This window comes from Anopheles coustani, chromosome 3 (assembly GCF_943734705.1).
Source record: "Anopheles coustani chromosome 3, idAnoCousDA_361_x.2, whole genome shotgun sequence".
NCBI lineage: Eukaryota > Metazoa > Arthropoda > Insecta > Diptera > Culicidae > Anopheles > Anopheles coustani.
In genome coordinates, this window is record NC_071288.1 from 36,990,009 (window position 1) to 37,004,144 (window position 14,136).

The 14,136-nt window shown below is 43.5% G+C and overlaps 4 protein-coding genes across 4 annotated transcripts; 3 read left to right on the forward strand and 1 right to left on the reverse strand.

Moving 5' to 3' along the window:
• Positions 1-6,415: 6,415 nt before the first annotated feature.
• LOC131260271 (tRNA modification GTPase GTPBP3, mitochondrial) lies at positions 6,416-8,053 on the reverse strand (the record flags this gene model as incomplete). The annotated part of the gene is made up of 3 exons (XM_058261955.1): positions 6,416-7,707; positions 7,773-7,949; positions 8,011-8,053. Coding segments are annotated over 3 exons (1,422 nt in total), but the record flags the coding sequence as incomplete, so codon positions are not given.
• Positions 8,054-9,696: 1,643 nt separating this feature from the next.
• LOC131260278 (uncharacterized) lies at positions 9,697-10,498 on the forward strand. Its single transcript, XM_058261969.1, has 3 exons — positions 9,697-9,765; positions 9,834-10,252; positions 10,327-10,498. Exons 2-3 carry the CDS (start codon positions 9,840-9,842, stop codon positions 10,496-10,498), a joined length of 585 nt encoding a protein of 194 aa, XP_058117952.1. The 5' UTR covers positions 9,697-9,765; positions 9,834-9,839.
• A 468-nt stretch (positions 10,499-10,966) lies between these two features.
• On the forward strand, positions 10,967-11,618 carry LOC131260283 (uncharacterized). Its single transcript, XM_058261982.1, has 2 exons — positions 10,967-11,400; positions 11,477-11,618. Exons 1-2 carry the CDS (start codon positions 10,967-10,969, stop codon positions 11,616-11,618), a joined length of 576 nt encoding a protein of 191 aa, XP_058117965.1.
• Positions 11,619-12,781: 1,163 nt separating this feature from the next.
• On the forward strand, positions 12,782-13,646 carry LOC131260294 (uncharacterized). The gene is made up of 4 exons (XM_058261993.1): positions 12,782-12,952; positions 13,020-13,171; positions 13,232-13,339; positions 13,442-13,646. The coding sequence occupies exons 1-4, from the start codon at positions 12,782-12,784 to the stop codon at positions 13,644-13,646; spliced, it is 636 nt and encodes a 211-aa protein (XP_058117976.1).
• The last annotated feature ends 490 nt before the right edge of the window (positions 13,647-14,136 follow it).

Sequence of the window (14,136 nt, forward strand, 5' to 3'; positions counted from 1 at the left end):
TTCGTACCAGTTCCGTTCGGAACGAGCTTTTTCCTGGGAAACTTAGTTTCTTTTTTCTCGCCAGCGCCCCGAGCACAGGTCGGTTGGATTTTTCGTGCCAGCTTCATCGCAAGGCGGCCCGAGGAGAACGGCAAGCGATGGAAAATTGTATCGCTGCTTCACGTCCGCCAGATCGGCTGTTTCCCTCTGTCGGACGGATACATCAAGGGAGATTACAGGAAAGGCGCACAAAACTCACTGGAAAGGCTCCGACACAAAGTGTGTAGCTGTGTGACTATTGGAGCCCTTTAAATATTCATTCCAGGAATATGGCGCGAAAGAGGACGATTGTGAAAACACAACCAATTTTGCACAGCTAGTAATGTGATCTCCAGTATTTTACGAGAAAAGAAAAATAGCAAATCGTTGGCTGCTTAAAAGTTGATGCTTGCGTTTGTTGTATTTTCTTACCTTAAAGGGTAGATAATTATCTTCTATTCGTGAAAAACAAGCCAGCCAATTATGTTTGATAAGCCGAGCCGAAAAATATTGTCCTGTGTAGATGTCAATCATAAAAACCAGCATTTTGTTTTCCTGTAAATGTACTGTTTTACGAGAAGCCTTTTGATTTTGTTCGCCACGCCTATCCTCCCCTGGAAGCTAGCCCATAATGGCTTCGATTCCGAGAAAAGAATCCACACGGAATTGTACCGTGAACCAGGGGTTGTCGGTGTGGCACAAACAACCAAATGTCGCTGCCCTGTCCAATGAGCATTAAAATATATTTACGAAACATGGACAGGCACAAACCGTTTGCACCAACAACCACTGGCAGTAACGGTTTTATCAAGCGCATGAAATGACAACATGACAACCTCTACATGATAACGAAGTTGTCCAGAGTCGCCCGGTAATGTTTGAAATTATGAAAGTAGCTCCACCCACACCCGATGGCCGGTGCGCTATTGACCAGTGACTGTTTACATTCCATTCGGAGCAGATTCAGTTTAACTTTAAATAAACGCAGCAACAAACGTTGCAATGGTACTTTCATTTAGAGTTTGTGCTATCCCACTCCAAGGATTTGTTTGCGGCGATGAATGAGTAACGAATCCATTAAAATAATGAGAAAATCTTTGTGATCTTTTGTCCGAAACGAAATGATAGAAAGTATAATTTTTAGCTTGGCATAATTGATTAAAGTTTAAAACCAATGCAATCAGAGATGAGTTTTGGTTCAGAAATATTTTGTGTCACGAACCAATTGGTTTTGTCAATTGATTGGCACGTTAATTCTATATCAAAATATAAAATATATTGTCCTCAAGATATATTGAATATTGATATTAAGGTTTTGATGAAAGCTGATCGATGTAATGAATGATGCTTTTAATTAACCTTAGCAAGTCGTCAAAAAGCAATCAAAATGGTAAGAATGGGATTCTCATAGAAATCCCCAAAGTCGACCCACTTACATAAATTAAAATGTATTTAACATATGGACTCTGCATAAAATGGGAAGCACACAGTTTTCCTACAATCTATCAGGCAGGGTTTTCTTCACACCAACGATTCCTTCCTCCTATACACTCCCTTCTAATTGATCCATTTCCGATTAAAAATTTCCACAAACAAAAGCATACAATTAAATCCGATCATGGCCAATTAAAGTGTTTTGCTCGTAACGTGGGTTTTTTTATTTAAATCTGAACTCCATGAAAACACCACCAAGGTAATATAAAACTCAAATTGACTAGCTCAAATGTTGAAAAATGAGATCGATCCCGGTTAAATACGCTTTATACATGTATTATGTAGCTAAATGAATGAATATTCCGTTTCCACTGCCACTCAGGCCGGATTTTAGAAACACTTCAAGATTTTTCTCGAGTTGTTTTCAATGTTTATTTTCAATTATTCAATCCATCCAGACTCAACCGGAGCCATTCGGATTCAACCGGCTCAACCAGATTCAAATGGATTCAACCGGATTAAACCGGATTCAATCGGATTCAATCGGATTCAACCGGATTCTATCGGATTTCACTGGAATTCAACCAGATTCAACCAGATTCAACCGGATTAAACTGGATTAAGGTTGAGGTAGAAATCTAGTGAGCTTGGTGGAAAACTGAAGTACTGTATTTTTTAACTAATTGCCATTAATTAAACTCAACCAAAACTGTCGTAAACATTTAAATTAAACATTAAACATTTAAATGTTTAACAGATTTAAACAAAATAAAATACACATAGTATCCTTGCCTCGATAAACTAAGCATTCCTTGTAACGGATAGAGATTGGAAAATAATAAAAAAGGCGATAGAAATTCAAGAAATGTGGGATTTGGCAACAAAGGAAATTAAGGTCGAAAAACCAGTGGCAAATTATCGAAACTAGGAGCATTAGATCGATCAGTTTAAATTCAAGTTAACGAAAAAACAGATGGTTCAATTGATGCAGTAATGGATTTATGATGTGAAGTATAAAGACAAACAAATCCACAACCCTTTGCTTTCGTAGAAATAATCATGGCCAGGAAAGGTGGTGTTATATACGTGTAAATACGATACTATTCAACTTATTTCGGTGCTGTCTAATACCAACTAGACACCATAAGCTATTAATAACAAGTTATTCTTCGTTCTCCCATTCCAACTCACAAACAAACGATTAGAAAACCACACAAATTCCAAAAAGCTACAAAATAACCTATTCACTCAGAAACGCATGAAAAGGTTTGTGTGGTGTGGGATGTGAAAAAAAGAACAGAACGGACCACATCGACATGTCAATTTCACTTTAATAACTACCGACCTTATATCTTCGCAAGGCATCTTTCCTTCGGCACCTGGTCACCACGAGGGGGAACAAAAGTTTGAAACAGTTTCCCGTCGCCAGCTGGGCGAGTGGGGTGAATTTCCACCCCGAGTTCCATGGTCATGGTCGCTTCCGCTTCATCGGCGTTCCAGAGCGTGCTGAACGTTGGAAGGAGATGTTTATCTTGTTTATTTTTTGTCTGTTCTTCCGTGACCTCGGGGGCAGGAGGAGGGGATGGTACAGGTGATTAAAATGCAGTAGTCTTTGGCGCTATCACCCGAGGAAAAACAGCTCATAGAATCAATTCCACCGGAAAGCGGAGCGAAGCAGCTTCCGTTTATGTGTATCAGTTCTGTTCATGTGTATATGCGTGTGTGTATGTGTTTGTGAGTGTGGTTAACATAAAAGAAAAACATCAACTCAACCCTCACTGTCACCATTTTGTCGCAGCGAAGAAAATCCCATAGAACCTCCGCCGGCACTGGGGTAAGTAATTTATTTCTTATTTATTCTTATTATTATTTTATCGAGGTCCTTAACGGTTCGCTTGTCCGGGCGCATCTTTATTCAACCACTAGTCCGTACATTCCGAAGTAAGTAACTAAAACCAGTTTGCCCGATTAAGGGAATGCGCAGGGGGAAGGAAAACCTCCCACAAACAACGAAAAGCCTTCCGAACTTGCTTTCGTAATCACTCGACGATCTATTTTTCCACCCGACACCGCAGACAGACATAAAAACAATCCATGGGGTGAATCGTTCGTCGTCGTCGTCGTCGTCGTCGTCGTCGACGTCGTCGTGGAAAACATTTCCGGTACAGAGGAAGGAAGAAAAAAATTAAACCCACAGGCTGGCGCTAATTTATCACGCAGCGTCGCAGTTAAAGGCTCTTATTATCATGTTAATTAAATTGTCCACTTTCGCCCGACCCGACACACCGGGGATCCGCAATTGGGATTCGAAATGAATCATTCAATAAATAACGTTTGAGACGAGATCGCACGCCCGTTCGCCGGAAAGATAGGCGGAAAGATTGTGCTTGGGTACATTCCAATTAGTCGGGCCGGGAAAACGCTTTAAACCACCAACTGGCAGCTGAGTGTGCTGAGCTGCCTTCCGCCAAACTCCCGTCAAAAACGCGCACAGTGCATTCCAAGCACGCTCGGGATTTGTTTCTTAAGAGACCGGTGGAACGGTCTGTGGGGTAGGAATAAAAAAATAATATCTCGCTCAACCCCATCCCAAAGCCGTCGGGTTTCTTCCCACCCTAGGCAGACTACACGCCAAGCACACTCCAACACGCCCGAGACAACCGAATAGCTTCGGTGAAGTACTTTGCTGCTGCTTAGGAGCAACTTTTCACGAATAACTCTGCCGGACGGCGTGGAAAACTGAACTCCTCACCTCGCCCGGAAAAACTGGCCCTGCCCAAGGGCCGGGCACAGGAAAACTTCGCATCCATGTGGCGCTTTTGCTTCGGCGGTTTGGATCGTTTTGACAAGCGTGCTGGCGGATTGGTGTCCGCCAATCGGTGTGAGGGAAGGAATTTATTGTCCTTATGCTCCCGGTATCGATAATACGACCGGGCTTCTTCCTCAGGACTAACCGCCTTGGACGTGACCAGCGGGCGCGGATGAGTCGAAGTACACACGAATAAACAACCAGGTGCATTGGAAGGATTTATATGCGCCGGATTACCCGCTGCCATATGCCACCACCCTTATCCCTTATGACCTAAACGATGGTCCGCAATGTCAGCAAACTTCGGATCGATCGATGAACCACTGGTTTCTGGTCCAATTGGCCATTCCCCGTACGGAATGCATTCTTTATCTGTGCATCAGCAACCGCATCGACACCGATCTCTGCCACGCAAGAGGAGGATAAGTATTTTCGAAACTTTACTTCCCTACTCCTGAAAGAACTCAAAAAACTTTCTTGAAAGGCGGTGAGAGGATTCCGATGCAACTTCTTCATCGCAAATGGTTACACGGTGGATGCACTTTGGCAGTAAATAATTTCATATTTTCACATGTGCTTGGGATAAAACTTTCCGCTCATCTTTCATATTTCGGCACACTCAAACACTCGGTGAACGATTTCTTAAACATGGCAGCCTGTTTTCCTTGTATCTAGTTCAGTTTGAAAGATTATCTTTTTAAAGGCTGTAATTTTAGCACGTACACCGCTTGTGCAGATAGTAAACCCGAGGCATTTGTAGCATATGAGCTATACATCTTATTGCCTTGTCCAGTTGGGTAATCGTGAAGTTTTACACTTCGTTTGTGCCAGTCTATTGAAAGTGTTTTTGTTGGACGTTTCATCACTCTATGAAATTGGTTCCGAGTTTGTGAAAGTTCACATTTGCGCTCCCTGAACTTGCGCAGTGTCCGGGGCCGAGTTAGTCGGCGTCCTGTTGATCAACAACGTGCCACCACTACACCAGCAACAAGTTCCCGCCGAATTGGATATCGGCACTACAAGGCATTCGTAGTTTCTTAGTATCGACCTTCCTGTTTGGATGCTCACTTATACGCAGTTGACGGAGGCCGAGTCCATCCAAACAAAAAACGCCTCTGCTACATTATATTCTATAGTACCAGCACTTTGTTTACCGTGAATTTGAACTAGGAGAGCGAGCTCTTCAGACTTTTCATCCTGCGATAGCATCTGATGTTGATCACTCCATATTGCAGGAGGCACCGACCCAAATCCTAGTACTATACAAAATTGCATTAAACTCAAGGGTGGGAAAGTTTAACATGGAACGCGGAACTTTTTTTATGTATAAAAGAACAAACCAACGGTATAAGAATGACGCAACCATCAACCCCCAATAAAGTGAAGTAAATGGCTACAAAGATGAACATTTGTGGAGGTTTCGTGATCGTGAAAACCGACAACAAGGCAGCGGCAAAGGAAGTGGGAACTACAATGAGTGCTGACCAGCGACCAAACAACAACTGCAAGACAACGACTACTCACAGAAACTAAAGGTTAATTTTACAGGTGTCTTGTTCCAACTCCTTACGCTTGGGGACAAGTATTGCGAGTACTGTGCCCAACTGACTTGTTTTTCTGGCCGTTTGGGTTATTTGTATATTCCATCACGTACATTTTAAAGAAGTCCCCATAGTATCAAACAAGCTTCTAACAGAAATAACTTAAAAATAAAATTATACAGGCTAGGAAGACGAAATCAAAAGGTCATAAGAGAAGTTTAAAAAAGATGGTCTGAAGATCCCCCAGCCGAGGAGGAACAAAAACAAAGGCCTTTACCGAAAGAAAATTGATGGAGCTCCCAGAGTTTTAAGGAAAAGTTAGAAATTGGTCTCAATGTATAAAGGCACATGAGGAAACCGACCGAATTAAAATGTCCTCGGTTTAAGTAAAGTTTTTTTCGATTCTAATTATTAGCTTAGTTGAAGGCTGTAGTACCAGGTGAAATCATTTTGGTTTAACTGTTTAAAACTCCATCAAATCAATCTGTTGACTTTTGGAAAAATAACGCACCAACCAAGATGCACTCGATTTATCGCTTGTTTTATAATCGCTATTTCTCCAACTTCATAAAGAAGTAATATTGAAACACCACAAACTATAATGTATTATATGCACATTTTATGGGTCTTGGATTCGCTTTAAAGGAAACATGGGTCATTTAGCTTGAATACAATTTGGCTATTAGCAGCAAATGGCGATCCGTTACTTTCCTATGCAAAACGTACTGAATATTACATCCAAAATTTCCTCTGTTTCTACAGAACCCGTTATTTTCCCTATGCTTCGGACGGCAGCGCGCAAGTGATGCGTTACGATGGCCAAATCCCGATCACCTACAATGGTGTCCGCAAAATAGTTTCGATATCGCTCGAGTTGTTCTAAGCATTTCTTGAGGTGGTACCGATGTCGCTCCTGACTTATGGTTGGGCATTCGGTGAGAGGATTTCCACACAACTGCACCAGTCGCGTTTTCATGCGATCCAACATTTCCGGAAGACCTGCTTCGTTCTTGCACGATATGAGGTTCAAGGAGGTGTTAGTCTTCAAAGCTTCCACAATTGCGTCCGTCAACAGATCACATTTGTTCAGTACGATCAAAGCTCGTGCCAGGGCTGCTTCTGAAAGCCCGATTGATATTGCATACTCTCGAAGCTGCAGATCTACCCGGGCAGGTTGTTCTATTTTGCTCGCATCGAGAACTAACACCAGCAAATCAGCAGCATCGACGTACGCCCTGGCCCGTGCGATCCCTTCACTTTCGACGATATCATCGGTGAACGGGCGTAATCCTGCCGTATCGGCAAGTACCACCGGATAACCAGCAATATCGTAATGTGACTCTACAATGTCCCGCGTAGTGCCTGCTATGTTAGTTACAATTGATACGTTCCGTTGGCTGAGTAGGTTTATGAGGCTACTCTTTCCCACATTGGGAGCCCCCACAATGGCCGCACGGACACCGTTGCGAAGCCGCTCTCCCCGTCGGTTGTCGTCGAGATGGGATTTGAGTTCGGTAATTAATGATTCCACTTCGGCCAAAGTCGCATCCAACACGCCATCATCTACATCCTGGTCTTCGGCGAAATCAATGTACGCTTCAACGCTCGCGATTGCCTTGACAAGGCGCGAACGCATGCCATTATAAATGTGAGAAAGTTGTCCATTTGCTTGACGCAGTGCTTGCCTCCTTTGGGCTTCCGTTTCGGCGTGAATTAAATCGGCAAGACCCTCCACTTCCGTAAGATCCATTTTGCCGGCATAAAACGCCCGTTTGGTGAATTCGCCCGGTGCCGCCAGTCTGGTGTCGGGAAAAGTGCCCAAGCTGTCGTACATGGCCGAAACTATAGCCGATCCACCGTGCACATGGAACTCAATCGTGTCATCACCAGTGAAACTATTCGGACCTAAATCGAAATAAGGAAATTATTATTAATAGGAACATAAAACCGGAAAGTTGGAAAATTTTCACCTGGAAACCAAAGCAAAAGTCCACGATCGATCATTTCATCCGTTTGGCCGTGATAAATCTTTGTCAGCAACGCCTTCCGTGGTTCGGGAACCTTTTTTAGTCGTGTTTTCTTTTGAAGAATATCCTTCGAAGCTCCACCGGAAACTCGAATGACCGCAACGCCACATTTTCCCAATCCTGTAGAAAGTCGTTATTATTGTTATTCCTTAGTGATGCCAATCTGTTTTTGATTTTATACCTGATGATAATCCGAAAATTGTCGAACTGCACCTTTTAAATACAGAACGGGAATCGATTGTTTTGGAAAGAAAATGAAATTTTAAAAGGAAAAACATTATCACAAAAGTAAACAATTGTGACGTTCGGCAAAAATGTAAACAATGTATGACAGTCAGCTGTTTCAACTGCGACGTTTATACATGCCAGCTAGGTTGAGTTAGGATTATGCATTCCGCATACCAATTGAAATATTTCAAATGAAAAATTTCATTATATCAAGCGATACTTTAAATTTTCATATTCGCATCTGGCTTTAACGGTGACAAACAAATGATTTGTATGTACGATTGAAGACACAAATTATATACAATTAATGAAGCAGGAATGGCAATCTTATTTGTGTTAGAGGGTGAGGAGGAGATTTTAATTTAAACATTCAACTAAGTGCTGTTTAAGCCATAAATAAATAGTAGATTTTTCATCATTTTCATTCGAGTCTTTTTAAACGCCATTATTGATCTATGCTACTAGTGCAAACGCGCCGGCCGTAAAGCGTTGTGACACCGTGAATTATGCGGACGTCAAGGTGTTAACGATGGAGACACCCAGTACCTTTCTAGCCACCATCAAGGAGAAGAAAGAAAATACCTTTTGAATCCGTACATAAATATTGCAACTGCCTTTCAACTCTATCAACATCATATAAATCATATGAGGAGCAGAACAATAAAACAAACGCAAATTTGGCACACAGTTTTCAAAAGTCTAGTTTTGGTATTTAAGCATTGGATTCTAGGATAGAATTAGAAGGATTTAGAAGTTTAAGTTGTAAACCTACCGTATTTGATGTAAATGATAAGAAAGTTGATTTTTCAACAATCAAAGAAATCATTCAATGTTGGTCTAGGGTAAGCTAATTTTTAACAGATTTGATTTGTTTATGATAAAACCCCAACTCTACAGTCATATTTTAAGTGCTTAATTTGTTTTTATTTTATCAAAGCAAAATGAAAATGTTTTCTGAACACTAAATTAAATGACCATTACATTTTTTAAAACCAAAATCCGAAAGGAAACGTGTGTTAAACAGACCTACGTGTAAGGTGATTGCTCAAAATATTAGTTCAGATAATTGTATGACCATAATTCATTAATAGAGTATTTTTTACCATAAATTATCACTTCAAATTGAAATGCAACCGTACACATCTGCGCAGTCAATTTCGCTCTGCAGAACTATCGGGCCATCGTGGCCCCAAAAAGAATCCTCCCTTCCACGAAATGTCATGACCATCCTTGTCCGCTTGTTGATAGACTTCCAATTCGTGTACCTTGCCCGATTAGAAAAGCCGCTAATTTCCACACGTTTCCGACCCGACGGCAGCGGGCCCATGACATTCTCCACGAGTCGGTTCGCTCCACTGACTTCGCTGCGCTCAATTTTTTCAACGCACGCCCAGAAGCGCCGACTCTCGATTGCGATGGGGACAATATCTTTGGCATACTTTCATCGTGCGCAAACCAGTTGTACTCGCCGCCGGAAAAGCGATCACACAGCACAACGGATTTTGGTCTGATCGGGGTTATACTTTTATCGGACGATCGTACACGGGACAGAATGCGGTCCGCTGTTGTAGTGCTGTTCGGTGTGTGGTTGGTGCTGGTGTCGATGGCCATAGCCCAGGGATCGACGACGAGCCACGATGGCTCACTGGATACACTGTCTCGAACGAAGCGAAAGGTTCTCCTGTTCCCGATCCAAACCACCCTGCAGGTATGCTGTTGTGCTTGGGTCTGTGCCTCCGAGTGACTCCTGGATTCAATCAATTGTGTTCTTTTCAGGTCAGCATGTGCACGGCCACCAATGGGCGCCTGTTTTTCCCGAAAAAGAAGTACTCCGCGCGCAAGCTGGGCATCAACTTGGGATTCCAGCAGAACTTCAACCTGCCCTTTCGGCTGCTGGAGTTCTACAAACCGGCCACATGGGCTCGAGCGATCGCGGGCATCGTGCGGGGCTACTTCCCGTCGACCAGTGTCGTGACGGCTCGGAGCTGGAAGCGGTCCACCGATCACGACCACAATCGTCAACCGTTGGCCCTCAGTGCCGGTCAGTTGTACACGCTGACGGAGGACTTCCTGCAGGTGTTCGGCTACGACAAGGACTGTCTGCTTCGGAGTGTCTGCGAGCTCGCTCACAGCCCGTTCGACCAGGCGGAACTCGAGCAGGACTTCATTGCTGAGGTGGTGCACCTTCTGCTGAGGTACGTCACGGAAAACTCCTTCCTCGTTGACTTGTAGTCTTGAAGTCAAATTGTTCTTCTTTTTTTATCCACAGTCCCTCCGTGCACGAGTCTTTCGCCGACGACGAGCAGGAACTGAAGCGAGCGTACGAAATGGCGGAACGGCTCGGAGCCAGTGGGGCCAACTGCGAGCTGATCTACGACCGTTGCTACCGATCGGTGCTGAGTGATTTTTCCAACCTGGTCGGCGAAGACGCGCGGACGTGATGTACGGCGGGTCGTGCTTGCGATCAGTTCACTGGATCTCTTACAACTGTCCCCAAAAAACCTTCCCCAGGTGGGCTTGCTCAAAAAGTGTTGAGTAGATGTGCGTTTGTTTGTCGGAGGAGAACTGTCGTTACTCAGTTATTAATAAAATATTTATTTTATATACATTCTGTGGAGAAACAACCCCAGCATCGTCGTGATGAAATGATTCGTGAAGGAAAAAAAATAGTCCTTAACATTCTCATAAGAACTGGGTGCTGCTAAGCTGGAGAGTCAACAAATGAACTGTACTGCCTTCATCTGCAGCAATTCATTTTCTACACCGCTCTCAGTACATTTACACACCCCCGGATCGACGCAACACTTTGATTTAAAGCCGACAAAATGTACTACTTCGATCCTACCAGGCTAGGGCATTGCACTCTCGTGGCCATTTGCCTTGCAACGCTTGTTCACGGGGAAGTGACCATGGACTCGTCATGCACTAATGCAACCACCCTCGTTGCGGCCCATCACAGCCGCGATCGGCGTTACGTGCTCAGCTTTCCCGTGAATGGCGGTGTCGCAAAGGTGCTCTTTGGCTTCGTCGCACCCGTCCGGTTCCACCACAAGCTGCGGCGAAGCATCAACCTCGGCATCAACCTGCAGGCGAACTATCGCATCCTACCGAACATCATTTTCCCGCATCCCGAGTCGGTGTGGAAAAATCGCTACAACGCCGACGCGTACGTGGACACGGGCCGGAAGCAGTTGTACGATCTGCTGCTGCAGTTCCTCGCCGGGGCCGGCGGTGGTTCCCGGCGCCAGGCACGTACCTGCCTGCTGCGGACGATCTGCGAGGTGGCCGACACACCGCTTTCCCACAACGGAATGGTGGGCGAGATTATGGACATCGTGTTCGCGTAAGCACCGGGGTGATGTTGCATTTTAATTACGTAGAAATAAGGAGGTAGATCGATGTGGTTTATTTACTTCCAGCCCGGCCGACACTGACGACCTGGCGGAGGAGTTTAAACTGGCACGCAAGTACGGTGCCAACGGAGTGGACTGCGGACGGGTGTACGACGAGTGCGCCTGGGGCCATGGCATCCTGGATACTATCACGGCCATGCACTGGTGAACTCGCTTTATGTTAAGAGCAATTTAGATGGAAACTATAACAAAACAGTAAAATGGCAATTTCTTTCACATTTCTTTTTCATACTAAGCTCAAGTAATCAACTCCAAAAAAGCTTTGATTATTCGTAAGTTAAATAAATTCTAGAAACCGATTGAAAATATTGTATGCCTTATTTGGAAAATCTGCTGAAGATTTTAGTGAATAAATTATCATACCCATCTAAACGGCTAAATTCATTGATAAACCATAATCAACGAATAACAAGAAGGAAGGTTTATTGTCAGAAGCAAGATTTTGTACAATAAAAAATATTTACCAGTTTACTAATAGAATTATTATTGACGGTGAATACTATAAATCTCAAATATTGGGTTTGGTAAAAATGTTGGAAAATGATGAAATTAAAATATTAACTTTAGCTTTCAACTAGGAACTAAATTAATTATTAATTAATGGAAAACCGGTTTTTCTGATTCCACTTACTAGTAATTTCACCAGTTTATCAGATTTTTTAAAAACAAAAATTCAATTAAGAACTGTTAATACATCTTCATCCCTTTTTCGTATTATTTCTCATTGAAAGCTCGAAGACCTTGGATCATTTTCGCTCACCTTGCAACTTAAAGTAAAAGTGTCAAAACCAAAGAATTTATTCCTAATGTACGCATCGAGCCGGAAGTACGAAGGCATGGAACGAACCTTCCATCTGTAGAAGACGTAGAGTAAATTAAACAAGATGTCTGGAAGCTTCGTCACTCGACGGGTGAACACATCGCTTCGATAATGGAACATCACGGGACACATTACAACTAGAACCGTTGCTGTTCCCATTTCGGTTTATTTGAGGTGCTTTTTCTTTTCGTTTCACGATCACGACCGGTGACACAGATTTTCTAACACGTTAATCACGGAGCCACACATGTCTGCGTGTGACGGATTCGCTTCTCCAACCGAACTATTCTGATTGACACAGTCAATGACCGGGAAGGGAAAGTTGAAAGTCAGTTGGTCGAGGCGACCAAATTCTTCTCCTAGCTGTGGCCTTTCATCATCATCCACGATTTGGCTCAGACCGGTGCAAATGATCGGAGAAACAGTTTGAATCGTCGCATTGTGTCTAGACTGTTGAACATTTAGTTGAATTCGAATGTTTTGGTAGCAACATGAATTTACGGTGGATTGTAATATCGTCAATAGCGATGCTGATTACAGTGATTGCAGTGACGTGCAGTGTCCATGGCCCTGATGAAAAGCGAGACTGCTGCGACAACTCTACAGAAACTTTGGCCCGACGGAAGCGGAATCTCATTTTCCACCCGATTTCGAGAGGATTCGTAAGTCAAGCTAGTTGAGTGAAGTCGGTGAGGATGGAGGACTCAAATCTCTCTGGTGAATTCACAGTTTCGTGTAAATATCAAGGATGGCGTCGCGGACAACACCAGCATTTGGGCGCAGGGTATCGGCTTCCGTATGAACATCGAGTTCTTTAATCCTCCCGGGCTCAAGATAACCCGTCGCGATGTGCATCAATCAGTGGAGAATATGATTATGGCGTAAGATACGATAAATGTCTTTGGTTGGATAACATTTAGTTGGATATTATTCCGTTTCAGTCACGGATTCGACGGACGCGCCTGCATTCTGCGAACGTTCTGCGAGATATCGAAGGTGATGACACCGAAGAGTGGGATCCTGTTCAAACTGTTCAAGATGATCTTCCGGTAAGTGGCGAGAAGTGGGTACGGGTCAATCCAACTCCTCCCCAGGACAGTCTTACATGCTAATGTGTGGCGTACCGGTCCGCTCTCCACTTCAACCCTCAGATCCAAAGCGCTCGGCTCTGATGACAGTTCCATCGGTTCTTCAAACAGTTTGCCACAGGGCGATGAAGAGTACTTCCCGTACCTGACGGCCAACGATTGCGAAGAGCTGGAGCGCCACTGTCCCATTTCGCAGTTGGACATGGACCGGCTAGAGGACACGGCACCGGATGAGGCCGACGAAGCGACTCGTGCAAATCGGGATTAGTATTTCGTTACCAACCCACATACCTGATTTCAGTCGGACAACGAAGTTATGGAAATGTATAGAGCGTATAAATATCAACACCGCATAGTTTGTACGAATCATCATCAGCCATCAAATTTGACGACGTGGACGCAGAAATGATCTCAAACTGATCCTTATTGGTGGCGGGAATGGGAAATCCTGGGAACTGTGGTGTTGGCTAGTATGTCTAGAAAAACTTATCAAATGTTTTGCATGCAACTAGGCATGTATATTAAGTATTATTACCGTAGCAAAATATTGATCTTGTCTATCTTATTCTTGCTTGGAAGCTAATTTCCAATGTTTTTTGGACTAAATAAAATAAATTGCAGGAATAAAACTAAGATAAATAGAAAAAAAGTTGTAGAGCACATTGATACTTTTTTTGAACCATTTATTAATGATGAACGAACTGTATGAAGAAAACTTAAAATTCATTATGATCAAAGAACGTTTCCACAGAAGTCAA